We start from the raw sequence: 20350 nt of genomic DNA, 5'->3' as shown, positions 1-20350 counted from the left end.
CTCTCTGTCAATCAGAAATGACGACACACCTCCATCAATAGTAATCAGTATGTACATTTTATGTCTCTCATTTTAGACACTTGCTGTCACAATGAATGGCAGTGTCTGTCTTCTAGAACAATAGACACACTGCACATATAGTGCATTTCTAAGGCTCTGGCCTGTCCTAAGAGGTCACATCCAGAATCAGCGTGACCGAGGTAGTGACATAGCCTTCTGCCAGCCTTCAGCAGTTGTTCTGATTGATGTTAGTCAAAGGGACTGTAACATGTTTGGACCTATACTGGGAGATTACTATAGCAGTGATCCCCAAACTGTTGGTGCTGTGGCCCACCACAAGCTTTGGTATTTTACCTATGTACCCACCACGTTATGACCTTCCTAGTTGAAACAAATGTTTCACAATTCATGGCCCAAATACACTGAACAAGCATATAAACGCAACCTTCAACAATCTCAAAGATTTGACTGAGTTCAAGTTCATAAAAGGAAATATGTCAACTATAAGTCAACTAAAATAAATATATTAGTCTAATCTATGGATCTATGGATTTCACATGACTGGAATACAGATATGCATCTGTTGGTCACAGATAGTTTAAACAAAAAGGTAGGGGCGTGGATCAAAAAAACAGTCCGTATGTGGTGTGACCAACATTTGTCTCATGCAGCGCGACACATCTCATTTGCATAGAGTTGGTCAGGCTGTTGATTGTGGCCTGTGGAATGTTGTCCCACTCCTCTTAAATGGCTGTGCGAAGTTGCTGGATATTGGCGGGAACTGGAACACGCTGTCGAACACATTGATCCAGAGCATCCCAAACAAGCTCAATGGGTGACATGTCTGGTTGGTCTGCAGGCCATTGAAGACCTGGGACAATTTTAGTTTCCAGGAAATGTGTACAGATCCTTGCAACATGGGGCCGTGCATTATCATACTGAAACAATATGAGGTGATGGCGGTGGGTGAATGGCACGACAATGTGCCTCAGGATCTTGTCACGGTATCTCTGTGCATTACAATTGTCATCGATATAATGCAATTGTGTATGTAGCTTATACCTGCCCATACCATAACCCAACCGCCACCATGGGTCACTCTGTTCACAACGCTGACATCAGCAAACCGCCCGCCCACATGTCTGCCATCTGCCCGGTACAGTTGAAACCGGGATTAATTCGTGAAGAGGACACTTCTCCAACATTTCAGTGGCCATCGAAGGTGAGCATTTGCCCACTGAAGTCGATTACAAGGCCAAACTGCAATCAGGTCAAGACCCTGGTGAGGACGATGAGCACTCAGATTAAATTCCCTGAGACGGTTTATGACAGTTTGTGCATAAATGATTTGGTTGTGCAAACCCACAGTTTCATCAGCAGTCCGGGTGGCAGGTCTCAGACGATCCCGCAGGTGAAGAAGCCGGATGTGGAGGTCCTGGGCTGGCGTGGTTACACTTGGTCTGCGGTTGTGAGGCCAGTTGGACGTACTGCCAAATTCTCTTAAACGACGTTGGAGGCAGTTTATGGTAGAGAAATTAACTTAAAATGATCTGGCAACAGCTCTGGTGGACATTCCTGCAGTCTGCATGCCAATTGCAAGCCCCATTAGAACTTGAGACATCTGTGGCATTGTGTTGTGTGACAAAACTGCACATTTTAGAGTGGCCTTTTTATTGTCCCCAGCAAAAGGTGCACCTTTGAAATGATCATGCTGTTTAATCATCATCTTGATATGGCACACCTGTCCTGTGGATGGATTAGCTTGGCAAAGGATAAATGCTCACTAACAGGGATGTAAACTCATTTGTGCACAAAATCTTAGAGAAATAAGCTTTTTGTGCATACAGTATGGAACATTTCTGGGATCATTTATTTCAGCTCATGAAACATGGGACCAAAACTTTACATGTTGTGTTTATATTGTTGTTCAGTATAGAATCCAATGGGACCATCCAGTGGGTTCAATCAGTCCATTTGGGGTTACACAGCCATAGGGTCTCTCCACACATCTGCATGTGTTATTTCTAACTTACTTGTTTAGTTTAGTTTATTAGGATCCCCATTAGCTAGTGCACATGCAGCAGCTACTCTTCCTGGGATCCACATAAAACACATGACAGAGTACAGAACAGCTACAGACAAGAACAACAATAGATATTATTACGTTCATATTAAAATGAAAAGTAATATATTGTCAAGGCACCAAGCAACAAAAATAAGTATATTTACTCACTACCCAGCTAGCAATGAGGAATCGGCCCAAGAGCGGCCCTCTTCCGGGTGGCCGGAACTGTTTGAATCGACACCCGAGGCCCAGGAATCAAAATGACTGACTGCCCAGATTCGGCTCAAGTACATCGGGCTGTTTCTGTCTACTGGAATTCAGTCGACTTTGCCGGCATCTTACCAGAATCCCCCCAGAAGCGACCCGATGCAATTTAAATAAATGTTCTTGTTTTTCCTCCGAAATGTTTCGGAGGAAAAACCACATACAGTCAGCCACCAATTGTGCAAGTTCTCCCACTTAAAAAGATGAGAGAGGCCTGTAATTTTCATCATAGGTACACTTCAACTATGACAGACAAAATGAGGGAAAAAAATCCAGAAAATCACATTGTAGGATTTTTTATGAATTTAAGTAAGTCTTCACAAGGTTTTCACACACTGTTTCTGGTATTGTGGACCATGCCCCCTTGCTGGGCAACATGGACTTTCAACTCCCTCCAAAGATTTTCTATGGGGTTGAGATCTGGAGACTGGCTAGGCCACTCCAGGACCTTGAAATGCTTCTTACGAAGCCACTCCTTCGTTGCCCGGGCGGTGTGTTTGGGATCATTGTCATGCTGAAAGACCCAGCCACGTTTCATCTTCAATGCCCTTGCTGATGGAAAAATCAAAATCTTGCGATACATGGCCCCATTCTTTCCTTTACATGGATCAGTCGTCCTGGTCCCTTTGCAGAAAAACAGCCCCAAAGCATGATGTTTCCACCCCCATGCTTCACAGTAGGTATGGTGTTCTTTGGATGCAACTCAGCATTCTTTGTCCTCCAAACACGACGAGTTGAGTTTTTACCAAAAAGTTATATTTTGGTTTCATCTGACCATATGACATTCTCCCAATCTTCTTCTGGATCATCCAAATGCTCTCTAGTAAACTTCAGACGGGCCTGGACATGTACTGGCTTAAGCAGGGGGACACGTCTGGCACTGCAGGATTTGAGTCCCTGGTGGCGTAGTGTTTTACTGATGGTAGGCTTTGTTACTTTGGTCCCAGCTCTCTGCAGGTCATTCACTAGGTCCCCCCGTGTGGTTCTGGGATTTTTTCTCACCGTTCTTGTGATCATTTTGACCCCACGGGGTGAGATCTTGCGTGGAGCCCCAGATCGAGGGCGATTATCAGTGGTCTTGTATGTCTTCCATTTCCTAATAATTGCTCCCACGGTTGATTTCTTCAAACCAAGCTGCTTACCTATTGCAGATTCAGTCTTCCCAGCCTGGTGCAGGTCTACAATTTTTGTTTCTGGTGTCCTTTGACAGCTCTTTGGTCTTGGCCATAGTGGAGTTTGGAGTGTGACTGTTTGAGGTTGTGGTGTCTTTTATACTGATAAGTTCAAACAGGTGCCATTAATACAGGTAACGAGTGGAAGACAGAGGAGCCTCTTAAAGAAAAAGTTAAAGGTCTGTGAGAGCCAGAAATCTTGCTTGTTTGTAGTTGACCAAATACTTATTTTCCACCATAATTTGCAAATAAATACATTACAAATCCTACAATGTGATTTTCTGTGAAAAAAAATATAATTTTGTCTGTCATGGTTGAAAATTACAGGCCTCTCTCATCTTTTTAAGTGGGAGAACTTGCACAATTGGTGGCTGACCAAATACTTTTTTTGCCCCACTGTACACCTGGTGACTGTGTCAGCGTGCATGCGCCTGGCCCGGCACAGGAGTCACTACAGCGCGATGGGACCAGGATAAACTTGTCCCATCCTTGTCCCAACCTTCCCCGGGCGGTGCTGGGCCAATTGTACGTCACCTCATGGGTCTCCCGGTCATGGCTGGCACAGGTCTCGAACCAGCATCTGTAGCAACGCAGTTTGTACTTTGATGCCGTGCCTTAGACCGCTGCGGCACTCGGGAGGCTCCATCCACAAAGTTTTTAATGCTTATCAATTGCCTCGCACAAAGTATCAAAATACTGAAATACTACACAGGACTCTTAAATAATTTAATTGAAATGTTAATTATATTTTTTGATCACAGAAACAATTAGAAAATATGGAAAAATAATGAAATGTTAATTACATAAAGCAGCTTGTGTAATCATCTGCCAGAGATTAGTCCCAATCGGCCCGAGCCCCAAGTAATATATTTGGGCCAGATAACTCACACCGGAATCGGCCCGAGCACAATCCCCGCATCCTTGCCATAAGTCATGGTGCAGACTCTCAGCTGAGTGCCCCGACTCAGCCAGAATTGGCCCAGATCCACTGTGCTAGCTGGGTACTCATATATTCATATTCTTAAATACCGTATATATTTAATTAGATCTTTAGAAAGAGGAGAGGTGCTGTGAAACATTGTATTTTTATCTGGTTTTTTGCCTGAATAAGCTCTGGTGGCAGAGCATTCCATGATGACATTGCTCTATACATGATTGACACATTAAATCAGTTTTGGGTTGAGGTACTGTGAAGAAACCCATAGTGGCGTCCCTAGCGTGACTTATGACCTAAGATACATTCTAAGGCTCTTCAACTGATGATATCCAGGTCATTCGACCTGTTTCTTTCTTTCTGTAGGACGTTCTTCTGAGAGCCACCTGACCACCTGCCTGCCAAACAAGCCATACCCACCAACCAGGAACCATCGTTCTCATTTCCTCTGACATTTGACCTATTTTATCATCACAATCAAATCCTTGCGTCAAACTGTTGCAATGCAATGCTGAGCACTATTGACAGCAAGTCTGTTTGAACCAGAACCACGCCGTGATGTGCTACATGTGAACTGTCTAGAATGTGAAAGAGACTGATTCATCCTCTGTTGAGTTCCATTTACATCCCATTACAGAAACTTTCTGAAGAAGCTAGAGGGTTATGACATCACTACGTAATACTCTGAGCTGATATTCACGGCATAAGAAGGAATTCACCTCAGGCCACACACACAAATTGGGGAAAAACAAAACATTCTTTCCAATTGAACCTCATTATAAAAGAGACAACTTCATCGTCGATTTTTGTTGTTGTTATACATACATTTAAAAAATGCAGAAAAGCTGCTGTGTTGCTCAATGTACCAGGTCAAAAATCCAGACCTATGGTTTGTAATACTTCCATGTAGGGAAATAGTGCCTGTGAGAAGAGCCCTCTGGATTTCGGTGTAGGAGAGTGGGAAATGTGGGGACCCAGTGTCCAAGTAGGCTACACGTAGCTATGTGTGTAGAGAACATTTCCTCACAGGTAAGACATTTAATTTGTTTAGTATCGTCCGTTTGTAACTCCACTACTTGTCGCTGTATAGTCCGTTTGTTTGTGTTGTTGGTCTTGGCCACAAGTTGTTTTACCCCAAGGTGTACGGGGCCGCAACGTTCTATCTAATACCGACCAGGACTATCCCCCTCAGAGCCATATATTTTGTAGCCTGGGTACCCGTCTTTTTAGCCAATGTTCCACTCCTTGTAGCCTACTCTGTACTATTTGTGAAGTAAATTGAGTATATAGTATGCCAATTGCTCATAGTATGGATATAGTTAGTATGCCAAAATTACACTCAAGTGAAAGGGTACCATTCGTTTACAGTATACTAAAATTAACTAATCGTATATAGTATGTAGTATGTAGTATACAGTATGTTAGTATGGGTATCCAAACACAGCTGGTACTGTAGTGAAATGTTAGCTATAGCTGAAAAGACTGGTACTCGGACTATATATTTAGAGAGTTGAGACAACTTTTGCAATTTCAAATATGGTTTTAATTCTAGACATTCAGTTCCATAGGATTATTTAAACATTCCTCGTGTAATGTTAAAGTAACGGTCCAGTGTTTCCAGATTTCTATGAAATATGACCTATAATTACTTACAATATGAGTGAAATAGATTTCCTTCTAAAAAAGTGGTAATGTTAAAAAACAGCTTTTCTGTGTTGGAATAGTGTGGGCGTACCCCAACAGGTACCCCAACCTGTCGTTAAAAATATTAACGTGAGTAGAGGGCTGATTGGCCAGCTCATTCTCCTCAGGAGGATGACCTCATACTTTATGAGGAAATAGCAAACATTTTAGAAACTGTCTGTTTGAGATACAAGTTTGTGTTTTTTCTCCAATTTATGCTTTGGCCACGTACAAGTACAGGATGAGTCAACAACACTATTTGGGTATGAGTAAACAGAATATTAACTTTAAAAAGTGAGATTTTCACTGAACAGTTACTTTAATGGGTCGCTAACATGGTTGCCATATCATTTTGATTTGTCATGTAAATGCATCCTAATGAAGAAATCTCAATGTCCCAACTAATTACATAGCGATGTTCCCCATTCGTCTCATTCTAGTACCCTACAGCATAGGAACACAGTTGTGAAAAACTGAACTCTGATGCTGAGGCGCATCGGTGTCAACAGGTTTTGATCCTCTGAGTTTAGTTAAATGCTAAGTGCATCTTAATGAGCTTCTAGTATGCCATAAGCCCCCTTGTTATAGGTGAAATTACACTCCTAAATCTCCAATGAAAGGTGTTTGAGCTTATCTGTATTCAGTTAGAGTATGTAATCAGCAGCAGGAGCAGCCCTGCAGGCAGGCAGGCACACTGTGATGTAATCAATGTCCCTATTTGAAATCAATGCTCTCTCAGAATCAATAAAGGTATGTGCTTACTTTGACTGATCAGATTGTCTGGATTCACGATTTGGGCAGTTTATAAAGCTGGAATTCTAATGCGTTAGTTCTCTCTCTCTCTAATAGTAGCATTATTTACATTGAATGAAACACTAGGCAGGTTTTCATTGATCCAGGTTGATTAGTCAAAAGCATTAACCTTGTTTCCATCCACAGTTTTTATGTGAGTAAAGTCATACCGTATAAAAAAGAATCACGACATCTGTAATGGAAACAGGAGGTTTCGGTACAATTGAATAAATGCAGACAGATAATTTGTTTGTTCGACGTGGTGGGATCTTTTTGTGTCGGGTCAAATTAATTGGCGAGAACTTACGGTGGAAACGCCTTTATGCGCAAATATTGATATAATAACCATCATCTAGAAGTGAACTCGGAGTCACACGATAACATGGTGTGTGGTCCTCCCACTACGAATCGTGAAACCATGCAGTTTATTAGGCTACAAATGAAATAAGTTATGATGAACTTCACAGGGTGGTGAAAGTGCACGGAATGAGCTTGATGTTTAGAGCCTTATTCTGGTGTTTAGAGCCTTATTCTGGTGACATGACGAGCTGTTGGCTAGAATGCACATGCCAATAACAGAGTAGGCATTTTTGCTATTCAACTCAACAGCTTTTTGAACAAAACTATCGGTAGAATTGGTAGAATTGAAAAAATGCGATGGGAACACATTGAATATTATATTTGTATTCGGTACATGAAAACTTTAATAGAAAAAGTACATTTGTGCGTTCCAAATCATCACACACTGATTTCAACCACAACAAAGTTTGGTGGGTAAATTAACACATTTTCTTTATGCAGATTTTAGAATATTTGCATGAAAATCTGTCGCCAAACCTAGTTTACTGTCGCAAACAAAACCTTCACGACGTGTATTGGAAAGGACAGATATAGGAGACATTTTCTAAAGATCGAGAAAATTGTAACCCTTTGACAGGGGAGGAACTTTCTTCTGTTTAACTTTCTTTATTGGAACAAATTATGATGGAAACTGTGTTTTTCCAATAAATGATGGATTACCGGATCATTTTCAAAGGTACGTGGGGCACGTAATGTCATTGCGTAACTATGAAGCTCCACTCCACATTTAATTCTAAATGTCTACTGCTTAACTATAAAAAATAAAAATAAACTTTCTTTGCAGGGCAAGGACTGTCCTGACTTTCAAGAATACCTCTTGGTATTGCTTGGCCTTGCTTTTCTGGTTGGCTGGAAAGTTTCACCATCCAATAATTTCAGATCTACAGGAGAACAAGTTTCACCATGGCACGGACAGTGGTGATATGTCGGCACATGAGAATTATTCAAATATGGCAAATATTGGTCAATTATTACATTCTAATCCTGCTGGCTTTCGTGGACTACCTGAGACATGAAACAAATTGGAATACATGCTGTCACCAATTTATTCATGTGCAATTTGCCTAATGGGTAATGGTAACACTTCATTTTTATTCGACACTGTAGGTTGTGTAATTATTTTATATATTTTTTAAATTGGTGTGACGATTACTTTCAGGCAATTGTCACATCTATTTTCTATGCAATCTTTCACAATGTCGACAAATATATCACTGGACAAGTTGATGGAAACATAGCTACTGTTGTGGATATTAAGATTAAAAGTCATACTCAGTATGCAATGTGAAATGATTAACGTCGTGTTCATCATCTCTGGTCTAAATCAAGTACCTCTCGCTGCGGCACATGAAACGGGGTGGGGTCCCACCACACGGTTGGTAAAGTCCCATTTTGCGTTCTACAACGCTCGACACGACATAGCATGCGTGGTGATACATATGCACCTACATGTAACTGATCGGCTAGCTTGCCACTCTAGCTAGCTGGCTAACATCGTATGTTTACAGAGTCATGTCTAACTATAAAGATAATTATTATCTAATCTATTTGTGTGTTAATCATTTCTGTTGACTGTAAATGCTTTTTATGCATGTTTATGGTGTGTTAGCTCTACAAAGAGTCCCACAAAAACCCAGGACCAAGCCAACAGCTGAATCAGCACCCACCAACCAACCAATGCACCAACACAGCTGAACCCCTCCATCCCGATCTCACGGCCTGTAATTGCTCCCATCACTCCTGCCATCCTCCACAAACATGACGAGAAACCAAACACTATATTAATGATTGACTCCAATGGAAAGTTTATATTAGAGCAGTGAGAGACACCGTATTATAGAATAAACTTTTCCCACTTAAAATGGTGGCAAAGTTATGGTGCCCCACAACAGAGTGAGGTATGGAGCTCTTGACTGTGGCCCAGCTTGGCTCCCCCAGCCATATCCTCATTCACACAGGGACCAATGACCTGCGTGCCCAACAGGAGAGAGTGACCACATCACTAAAGGGGAGTGATGGAGAGGGCCTCCACCAGAGAGATGTTCACCCTGCCACCATCCATCGGGTAAATGCCAGCTTCTCAGGACTGTGTGCTATGGCTCAACGTACACCTGGCCCGCCATCCCACCCTCAGCCTGGACAGTCTGTACGACAATGTACACCTGTACAAAGATACAGTCCCCACCTTCGCCAGGACGTTAAAAGAATGTTGGCCAGTCCACCTCACCCCACAGGAGCAGCAGACCAGCCACCAACTCTGTGAGACAAATCAGATGCTCCTATAGACCTGCATCCAGTGGTGCCTCAGAGAGACTGGAGAACAAGCAGAAGCGCTACCCCTCATACCACCCTTCACTACTTCTCTCCCAGGAACTGCATGCAGATACACTGAGCAATGCCCAAGCCATACGCAGTCAAAGAGGCCCAGCGCAGAGTTGAGTATCGCCAACCACACCACCCTCTTCAATTCCCCCTACAACCTCCCTCCCATGCGGCCAGACCAGGGCCGGCCCATCACAGCACAGCTCTACTAGACCCGGCCCGCATCAACACAGCTCTACCAGACCCGGCCCATCACAGCACAACTCAACCAGACCTGGCCCATCACAGCATAGCTCCACAAGACCTGGCCCATCATAGCACAGCTCTACTAGAACCGGCCCGCATCAGCACAGCTCTACCAGATCCGGCCCATCACAGCACAGCTTTACTAGAACCGGCCCGAATCAGCACAGCTCTACCAGACCCGGCCCATCACAGCATAGATCTACCAGACGGGCCCAACACAGCTGTACAAGACCAGGCCCACATCAACTCAGCCCAGCTCTACACAGCACCGACCACTACCCTAGGCTCTGGCAAAACCCTCTTCAGGGTATTGCACCACAGGATGCAGTCCACACCATGTATCATTCACATCATCAGCCCTCATATGCTGAGAGTTTGGAGCTTTGCCAGCGTCCTCAATTTCCCCCACAACCTCCCTCCCAGGCTAGTTTTGGTTAACCTCCCTACTCCTACCCCCCATGGCAGCCCCAACCCTGCAACAGGAGCCACACCCAGAATGGAGCATTGGCAGCCACTATAGTCCCCTGCAGCAGCTCCACTCCTTTGGCGGTAGCTTCGTCCGGGTGGATTGAGCTCTGCCAACACTGCTCTCCCAGTTCCTGCCTCAGCCCCTGCATCCAGCGACTTGAGGGAGGTCTGTCAAATGCTTTCACGTGGTTGGCCAGGGACCTTCGGAAAGTCTCAGCTCACTCAACAAATAGCTGCAGATGACACTATGCCTGTTAGCTTTTATAGGAGTGAGCTGAATCCCCCCCTCTGACTTGAAATCTCATAGGGGGCTTGGGCTAATGCACCTTAATGTGCGAAGTAGGATTTTAAAAAACGGACACAACTGACATTTGGGTACAGGACTCATGTCCTGACATTCTGGTTCTCACGGAAACATGGTTAAATGGTTCTATCTCTGATAAAAACACTGAAGTAAATGATTATAATGTATTTAGACGTGACCGATTACAGAAGGGGGAAGAATTGGCGTATATGTTCAATCTCATTTCTTGGGAGTCCCAATAATTAAATATGTTTTGTTCCCAAGACATTTGAGCTCCTAGTTGTAGATGTGTCCATAAACCAGAATACACATGTATTTGTTGCTGGGATTTACAGCCCCCATGCTGCAATGGCGGTTGCTATATCTGAGTGTTTAACATTTTTTATTTTCTCGGAGTTGGTCATTTTAGGGGATTTGAATCTGAATTGTCTATCCCCGGCCTCAGATCACTTTAAGAGCATATGCATTGATTTTAATCTGACTCAATTGGTCTTAAAATGGATACGGCTAAATGTGAGAAACCTGGTCAACTCCTCATTGATTGATATAATTCTTACTAATAACCCCCATAAATATTTGTCTAGTGGATTACTTTCATGTGATCTCAGTGATCATTGTCCCATGGTATGTATTAGAGATACGAGGTCATAGCACTATCGCTGCGGCATCCTTAGTTCCAAATTATGTGGTTAACTGTATGTATAAAAGGCAACATTGTGCTTCCCTCTTCATTGACCTGTTAAAGGCTTTCGATACTGTTGATCACTCACTGCTAATTCAGAGGCTTTCCTCAATTGGCCTAGACCAGGCTCCTTGTAACTGGTGTAAAAATGACTTGACAGATAGAACTCAATGTGTATCTACAGTGGTTCCTCCTTTAAAAGTTACCTCATACTGCGGCACAGCCTGCGTGCTGCTGCAGCATTCTGTGGTACGTCATTTTGTGGTACGTCATTCTTCTACTACTGCAAGTTATTGCTAGTTTGACCACCAGAGGGCATCTTTGAGAAGCATTTGATGGTATTCTGTATTGGCATTACCAGAAAATGTAAAACCTTTTTATGTAATAGCATAGTATATCGGATTGATTTGAAGAAATTTGGCTTAATCAATTTGATTAATATTATGGGTTACCATTCAGAGAAAAATTGTCAGTTTGTAAATTCAGACCGTTTTGCTCTCGGAGCGCACACTGGACGTTTGGGCCGAGGAGTAGGGTTGATTTCAGAGTTCTGGCCTTACAACGGCAGTCAAGCATCTAAGCTAATGTTGGCTAGCTTGCTAGCTACTTCCAGACACAAATGAGACCACTCTGACCATTTTACTCGCCCTAGCAGAGCTAGTAAGGCAGTTTTTGTGTTAACCAGAGCTTTGGTGACTATAAATGTGCTGCTGGATACAATTTAATTATGCCTTTTTTCCGACGTTTACTGTTACTGGCCATATTCAATGAGTGTTGAGCGCTGGTAAAGTAATTATTCTGCGCTCTGGTACACTCAGATGAGAGTGCTCTGAAATAGGCTGTACATATGACATTTTTGTTTTCTGATAAAAAAAAACGAGTTCATTGCATCCGCCGTGGAGCCCAGTTTCATAATATGACCATATTTCCCAGCTGCTTGCCAACATTTTGAAGTAATCGCAAAAAAACAGGACTTATTTTAGTGCATTTTTCACCCTGCCAGCTCCTTTTAGTTTTATTGAGCACCAACTCGCCTTCCGAACATTCAATTCCCAGCTTATTGTTCAGCGTCACAATGCCTGCTTCACTATTGTTGGCAATGAGACCTGGTCATGTTGTTTTATAGTTAAAATGTAAACAACAAAAATAATATTGGAAATCTGCGGTCTTCCCATTGTTTCCTATGGGGGAAATATAGGCATGTCTGTCTATTTCGCCAAATATCTCGCAATGTTTATATTTAGATGTTTTTCAAGTCGGGTGTAACCGGTGTGAAATGGCTAGCTAGTTAGTGGGGTGCGCGCTAATAGCGTTTCAATCGTTGACGTCACTCGCTCTGAGACCTTTAAAAAAAAATTCAATCAAAAATAATTGTTCTGAAAGCAACTTTTTTCCAACACAAAGAAAGTCAAAGCGGACACCTAAGAAGATGGCCTCTCAGGTAAGCAGCACTGGGCTGTATTGACATATCCTAAAAATGACATCTGCTGCTTTAGATTGAAAGGTCATATAACAGTTATTGTTTTCATATCTATAAAAAATAAACTGTTTTCTTTACGTTCAGAGAGCGAGCTGATCAAGGGGTCAAAAATGTAGATATTGCCAGATGTTCACTGTGTGAGGAACAGGCTGTGGAAGCTTTACTGCTGGCTTTAATTGTGTCCATAACCAGAGGTAATTAAACTGTTCTGTGTTCTTTCTCTCCATCTCTGCCTGTCTTGTTTTTTATTTTTTATTTCACCTTTATTTAACCAGGTAGGCTCATTGAGAACAAGTTCTCATTTACAACCACGACCTGGCCAAGCTAAAGCAAAGCAGTTCGACACATACAACAACACAGAGTTACACATGGAATAAACAAACATGCAGTAGGAAAAATGTCTATAGACATCATGTGCAAATGAGGTAAGATAAGGGATGTGAGGCAATAAATAGGCCATAGTGGCAAAATAATTACAATTTAGCAATTAAACACTGGAGTGACATATGTGCAGAAGATGAATGTGCAAGTACAGATACTGGGGTGCAAAGGAGCAAAAAATAACAATAACAGTATGGGGATGAGGTAGTTAGATGGGCTATTTACAGATGGGCTTTGTACAGGTGCAGTGATCTGTGAGCTGCTCTGACAGCTGGTGCTTAAATTTAGTGAGGGAGATATGAGTCTCCAGCTTCAGTGATTTTTGCAATTCGTTCCAGTCATTGACAGCAGAGAACTGGGAAGGAAAGGCGGCCAAAGGAGGAATTGGCTTTGGGGGTGACCAGTGAAATATACCTGTTGGAGCGCGTGCTATGGGTGGGTGCTGCTATGGTGACCAGTGAGCTGAGATAAGGCGGGACTTTACCTAGCAAAGACTTATAGATGACCTGGAGCCAGTGGGTTTGGCGACGAATATGAAGCGAGGGCCAGCCAATGAGAGCATACAGGTCGTAGTGGTGGGTAGTATATGGGGCTTTGGTGACAAAACGGATGGCACTGTGATAGACTGCATCCAATTTTGTGAGTAGAGTGTTGGAGGCTATTTTGTAAATGACATCGCCGAAGTCAAGGATCGGTGGGATAGTCAGTTTTACGAGGGTATGTTTGGCAGCATGAGTGAAGGATGCTTTGTTGTGAAATAGGAAGCTGATTCTAGATTTAATTTTGGATTGGAGATGCTTAATGTGAGTCTGGAAGGAGAGTTTACAGTCTAACCAGACACCTATTTGTATATGTCCACATATTCTAAGTCAGAAGCCTCCAGAGTAGTGATGCTGGATGAGCGGGCAGACGCTGGTAGTGATTTGCTGAAGAGCATGCATTTAGTTTTACTTGCATTTAAGAGCAGTTGGAGGCCACGGTCGGAAAGTTGTATGGCATTGAAGCTTGTCTCGAGGTTAGTTAACACAGTGTCCAAAGAAGGGACCGAAGTATACAGAATGGTATCGTCTGCGTAGAGGTGGATCAGAGAATCACCAGCAGCAAGAGCGACATCGTTGATGTATACAGAGAAAAGAGTCGGCCCGAGAATTGAACCCGTGGCACCCCCATAGTGACTGCCAGAGGTCCGGACAACACAGATTTGACACACTGAACTCTGTAGTTGGTGTACCAGGCGAGGCAGTCATTTGAGAAACCAAGTACAGTGAACCTGTCACACATGCATTAATAAAAAAAACTTAAGATGTCAGCTGCTCATTTTCAGATTTACACCACATAAACACAGTCATTTTCACTGGACTATCTGTTGCTGCCAAGTCATGATTTCCCTGGGGGTTAGCCTTGCAATAACCAAGTGGTGAGACACATAGCCATCTATTTTTAAATGTTTCAGGTACACTCTGATAGGTGTCTGCATCACATACAGTATCTTCTATTGGCATTATCGTCTATTGTTTGTCCTCATGTGTCTGTTTTTCAGCATAAAGTACTCTGTAGCCACTTAGTGTGGACACCAGGTGAGACCACACACACACATTAACAGTCTCTCTTCTTCACTTCATCCTCTCCCCCTTCTCCCTAAATCCTCTAGGTTATATCAGCTGTTTTGGTGAACCCCTCCCGCATCTGAACTGGCTGACAGAGGGCACAGCATGATCATAGGAGAGATGTCACTTTGTCGGGTCAACAGGAAGTATTTTTAAAGAGATGCTTTACATTGAAATACAGACAGAGATGTAGTAGTCCCAGAGTTAATGATCCACGGTCAGTTTTGCATTTCACCTCCTGATTTATGATGACTGACCGTGTTAGAATAGAACACCAAGGCTTAATCATGCTTTCTCTCTATCCATATGTTACTTGTCTGCAGGTGTGTTTTGATGTGAGAGAGGAAGCCAGTCCTGTCATCGCCACCTCACCCGCTCTTAAGATAACCTTCGGGCCAACTGGGGACCCAAGGCTGGTTAGGCGACACCGCAATTGTGATGAACTGAGAGAATATTAGGGTATCACTGTAATTCATGAATCATATGCTGTCTGCCGCTGTTCTTACCTCTTTCCCTTTGTCTTCTACACCTCTCTCCCCACCTCGTTTTATAATGCACACCATATGTGCATTGAAGTACAGATTGAACTTGTATTTATAATATTACAATTATTATAATGCATTTATAACACCTGAATAATGAACTTCTTTCAATAAAGCGTTTCACATTCTCCACTGGTTGAAATTAAGTATCTCATTGAAATACTATCCTGTGTCCTCAGATTAATGCAGATGAAGGGAGTTAGATATGCATATTTTTTTTCTGTATATATGAATAACAAATCAATCATGTTTCTAGTCTATTGCATAGTTACATTGTGTAATCATTGATGTCGCAGGAGCAGTAAACACTGTTGAAGTATATATTTTTATTTTACCTTTCTTTAACTAGGCAAGTCAGTTTAAGAACAAATTCTTATTTTCAATGACTGCCTAGGAACAGTGGGTTAACTGCCTGTTCAGGGGTAGAATTACCTTTATTTACCTTGTCAGCTCGGGGTTACTAGTCCAACGCTCTAACCACTAGGCTCCCCTGCTGCCCCATATAATTGTAATACATATATGCAGACACGGCATCATTCAAATAATGGAGTTTGATATGACTGAAAAATAATGTCTCCAAAATTTGTACCTGAACCGCACCTTTATTTGCCAAGGAAGAGTTCATGATCAGTGAACATATTCAATGTACAGGCTACAATGTGGGAATCTCATGCATGGTAATAACTACAGTACATGTGTATATAGGACATTGCAGGATTGCAATTGCAGGATTGCATCCTTGGCACAATAAAGTTATTATATTCTACTCTATCCATGGGCTTCATTAATGTGGCAGATAGCCTAGTGGTTGGAGCGTTGGACTAGTAACTGGAAGGTTGCAAGATCGAATCCCTGAGCTGATAAGTTAAAACTCTGCCCCTGAACCCACTGTTCCTAGGCCATAATTGAAAATAAGAGTTTGTTCTTTAACTGACTTGCCTCGTAAAATAAAGGTACAAATAAAATAATACAAAAATGTAATTCAGACTTGAAGTTGATACAACTATGATAGCTGGGGATCATAGGTTCTGAACTAATATTCATACCAAACGTGTTAGGGTCCATACACAGATCGGCTACATATTGTAGCTAGTTTTTAATGTCTGCTATTCCCTGTTTCCTCTGTCACAGGAGGAGCCTGGCGCATTTGACTACACATCCATAGGCATCTAAAGGAAAGCTTACACAATTGTACGCCAATTTGCAGTAAAGTTAGCCTGGTTTTTTTTTATCCTCCACTACACAATAAGCAAGTAAATAGATAGCTGGCTATGTTACTTTAGCTGCATTGTAAGGAAAGCTTACACAATTGTACATCCAATTTGCAGTAAATGCTTTAGCTAGCTAGATTCTTTACGTCCACTGTTTCACAAGAAGACAGCCTGGTTTTCTGAGGAGTCCCTAAAACATGAAATGTGTGGCTCAGTCGGTAGAGCATGGCGCTTGACTCAGAGTTGGAAACGTCTTGCACCTACGCCAGGCGTCGTATTTTGGGTTTTCGATTCCTTTCCGCTGGGACCACCCATATGTAAAAGTAGTGGCCCCAGCCGACTTGTAAGTCGCTCTGGACAAAAGCGTCTGCTAAATGGGATATATATATATATATATATCGGTTAAAAGCTTAAATTCTTGTTAATCTAACTTCACTGTCCAATTTACAATAGGTTTTACACGAAAGCAAGCCATGCAATTTTTTGTGTATGGTGCCCCACATCAACAGGCTCATAAAATCACAAATAGCAATTAAATATTCACTTACTTTTTAAATACTTCACTTACTTTTTGAAAATCTTCCTCTGATTTGCAATCCAAAAGGTCCAAAGGGTCCCAGCTACAACATGTAGTGTCGTTTTGTTAGATAAAATCCTTCTGGATCAGATTTGCTTAAGCATGTCAGCCATATCAGCAATGTTGCCAGACCAGGTTCCACTGATTGCCAGGTGTAGCAGTGGTAAGGATTCACTCCATGGTGCTGAAAAGAAAGCTCTGTTGTTGGGACAGCTTTGTATAGGCCCTAACAGTTTGTGGTCGCCGTTATAGTACAATGAATGTATTGTTTCTTGAATTCTGTTGTGTAGTGACTTTGCTGCCATGCATCAAAAACAAATGAATTTGCCCCGCCAAGATGTACATGCTAAAATCGCCACTGATTATGGAGAACAAACATGCTTCTCTGATTTTAAGGAATAATGTCAGCTCTATTCATGGCATTTCTATTTCTATTTCGTTTTTGTACTGGACACGTCCAGGTGAACCCACTGAACTAAAGTCTATACAAACCACGCTCTGCCCATCGCTTGTCTGTCTGGGAAGCCTGTGGTAGGCGGGGTCGACCTAGTTCCGTGGCGAGGGTCTTCTCGTCTAAAGTGGATTTCCTGACATTATTGAATCACAGTCGGACTAATTGTTAAGGTCTCTTTCAATGGATTAATTGAACACTTGTCTTGTGCCATTTACAATGCGGGAGCACGCAGACCCTTGCCTAAACCTAATTCAATCTGTCTATTCAGCCTGTGTAGTTTAGTTAAAATATTGTATGAGTAAATGTTCAATCATCCACTGATTTTGATTAATAAAATATTCATCATGATTATTGTAGCCTATATGAATTAGTTTCTACAGTTAATTGCGTCTGCAAATTAAGTAGTTGATGTAGGATTGCATGCTTGCTCACCAGGCGATGATGTAATAGCAACGCTCAGGCAATGACGTTCAGTTCATTCTAAAATGTGGTGGGCTGGCATAGGCTACGTAACTACAGAGCATCTTGTGTGTCTGCATCAGATCGACCGGTTTTTGTACATTAGTCGACGGCTCATTCTAAAGCAGAAAGTAGCCTTGAAATTGTGTCTCGCTCTGCTTCCTCTGTACACAGTTTCAGGAATGTGGCCACTAGCCAGATCCTGGTAAAAGAAGAGTCAGACTCCCAAATCACAGAGTTTCTAAACCCAGAGGCGCAACATCGACAGACTTGCGTGAACGCTTGCGAAGCAGACCAGGCTGGGGGTTGCGGTTAGAGAAGTCAATAAGAAAAGTGAAACATTCTTCCCTAGTTGTTCATTTTCTCGAAATCGAAAAGCCACAACCTAGATTCGAGCCAATGTCTTAAGTATGTTAACATGTTATTACTCCAACCTCGTGAAAGTAACAAACTGACACGTTTTCATTTTCGTCAAAAACAACGTTATATCGAAGAAGTGCCATTCATTTGAAGGCCTGCACATGCGCAATTCGTGCGACGTTTTCTGCGCATGTGCTTAATTAGCCAACGTCGCTATGACATCGCCTACAAGCGTGATCGAGAATTTCTATTGGAGAAAGCAGTTTCTGGCTATCTTTATAGTGTACTGTCTTTGCCCAGACGGTCACGGCATCCATCAATCGTTTCTGTCAGTTTAACCAAGTTCCCTTTGTTTGCGGACGTGATGGACTCGAGCTGCGTTTAAAACCAGATGTGACTAATTGTTTGTTTCTTTCCGAGTGTTTTTATTTTTTTGGTTGGTTGGATGCTCAGTCAAGACAAGATGAACAAGAGAGAGGATGCATAGTCCCTGAGATTGTTTTGTGGTCCACTTGTAAAATAACCAACCTGTTATCTGTCTATGTTGGCTTTTTGTTGCACTCGAGGACTGGAGTCCACAACCGTCGCTCTTTGAAAGTAATGATCTCACGATACAAACCGGTAAGTGTTTTGCATGTGTGGGTGCTACTGTTTGGTTGTTGAATGAGTTGGTCGAAACAGTAAAAACTCCAATAAAAACTCCAGTGAAAAGGTATGTGTTTTTTATATTTCGCTCAACATTACTCACCATCGATTTTTTTGTTTTGTTTTTCAAATAAGTTTATTATTCAGTTGTTTCCCACTGGTCATATATGTCAGCAGTTCAATGTCCAGTTATGATTTACATTTGGTTGAGTAGTGAACTAACGTGAAATCAACAAACAATGTCACCATGTCATTGGATTTAAATTGAAAGTTACGAAAAAAATACGTAATTCCCAATACGGTGATGAATTTTTTTCCCAAATCCAATCAGTTTTCCACATTACTTCAGCGTCATCACATTATTTTTGGTTGAAATGACGTACAAATAACGTCGATTCATTGCGTTTTTGCCCAGTGGATTATTTATTGTTTTAGTCAGAAAGTAATGGACAAAACGTGACCATCTTGCTAAAACTATGGGCCTATTGATGTCTCGGTAAGTACATTTAAGCCAGAGCCAGGCATCCCTTTACACTCAGCACCTGGTAGTCCTCTGGCAAAATCAAATGCAAAAAATGACCCGAGGTCATTGTCACAACTTCATTTTACTCTCTTCATCCTCCCACATCATATGTTACCTTAGAGACCTGTGCCAGGTCCTATAATCCAAGTGGTACAATAGCCTACACAGTTTATCACCGGGGCACAGCTATAGGGTATAAAAGGATTCCTTGCTTATCCGTAGGTAGCAGGGGTGCTGAGGGTGCTGCAGCACCCCCTTAAAAAAATCACAAAAGTAGTGCACTGGGCCTTTACGAGTCCTGTATTAGTAGCCATCTGTAGCTCGGGTAACAAAAAAAATACATCTGGGCTGTCATGCCAAATAATGTTCCCCTGTCTCCTTGTGTTCCCCCGTGTCCTTGTGGGCAAAAAGTGTGATATTTTATGGTACAGTTGTGTCATTCATTTATTTTCACAGATTGCCATGTGAGTGTACAAAAATAAACAATCAGACTAAAATACTGAATTATGGTGTGTGGTTGCTGTGTGGGTGGGAGGTTCTGCCTGTCACTTGTTCTCAACAGGCAGCCAGTCTTGGAAGGGGGACTTGAAGAGGGAGACTGCAAAGTCCAGGCACTGCTGCTCTCTTCTGAGTGTTTGCAGTGCTAGTGTTTTAGTTAGTCTGTGTATCTCACATTATATGCCCAGTATGATAGAAAACCTTCTTAGCAGATAATAACAATAACAGTATATGAAAAAAGGAAAAGTTGGGAGGGTGGTTGGTAATGTAGGACATCAGGTGGATCCACATCTGGGTGTTGGGCAGAACCCCTAGCTCCTG

The 20350-nt window shown here is 42.3% G+C and overlaps 2 protein-coding genes across 3 annotated transcripts in view; both read left to right on the top strand.

Moving 5' to 3' along the window:
• Positions 1-7548, top strand: part of ush1c (Usher syndrome 1C) — a 48813-nt gene extending 41265 nt beyond the window's left edge. The window contains exon 20 of one of the 2 annotated variants that reach the window (XM_064930364.1): positions 4802-7548. In XM_064930364.1, coding sequence (XP_064786436.1) covers positions 4802-4814 — 13 coding nt within the window. In that variant the 3' untranslated portion in view covers positions 4815-7548. Of the gene's footprint in view, positions 116-4801 lie in introns of those variants that run through there. The other variant, XM_064930363.1, reaches the window with a different exon arrangement.
• An 11115-nt stretch (positions 7549-18663) lies between these two features.
• The window catches only part of LOC135509585 (ATP-binding cassette sub-family C member 8-like), a 144069-nt gene continuing 142382 nt past the window's right edge, over positions 18664-20350 (top strand). Inside the window, exon 1 of the mRNA XM_064930362.1 lies at positions 18664-18984. Coding sequence (XP_064786434.1) covers positions 18964-18984 — 21 coding nt within the window. The 5' untranslated portion in view covers positions 18664-18963. The remainder of the gene's footprint in view (positions 18985-20350) is intronic.

The sequence above is a fragment of the Oncorhynchus masou genome, chromosome 22 (genome assembly GCF_036934945.1).
Source record: "Oncorhynchus masou masou isolate Uvic2021 chromosome 22, UVic_Omas_1.1, whole genome shotgun sequence".
Classification (NCBI taxonomy): domain Eukaryota; kingdom Metazoa; phylum Chordata; class Actinopteri; order Salmoniformes; family Salmonidae; genus Oncorhynchus; species Oncorhynchus masou.
The sequence above is the reverse complement of the archived record's forward strand: the minus strand, read 5'-3'. Positions and strand labels throughout refer to the sequence as shown.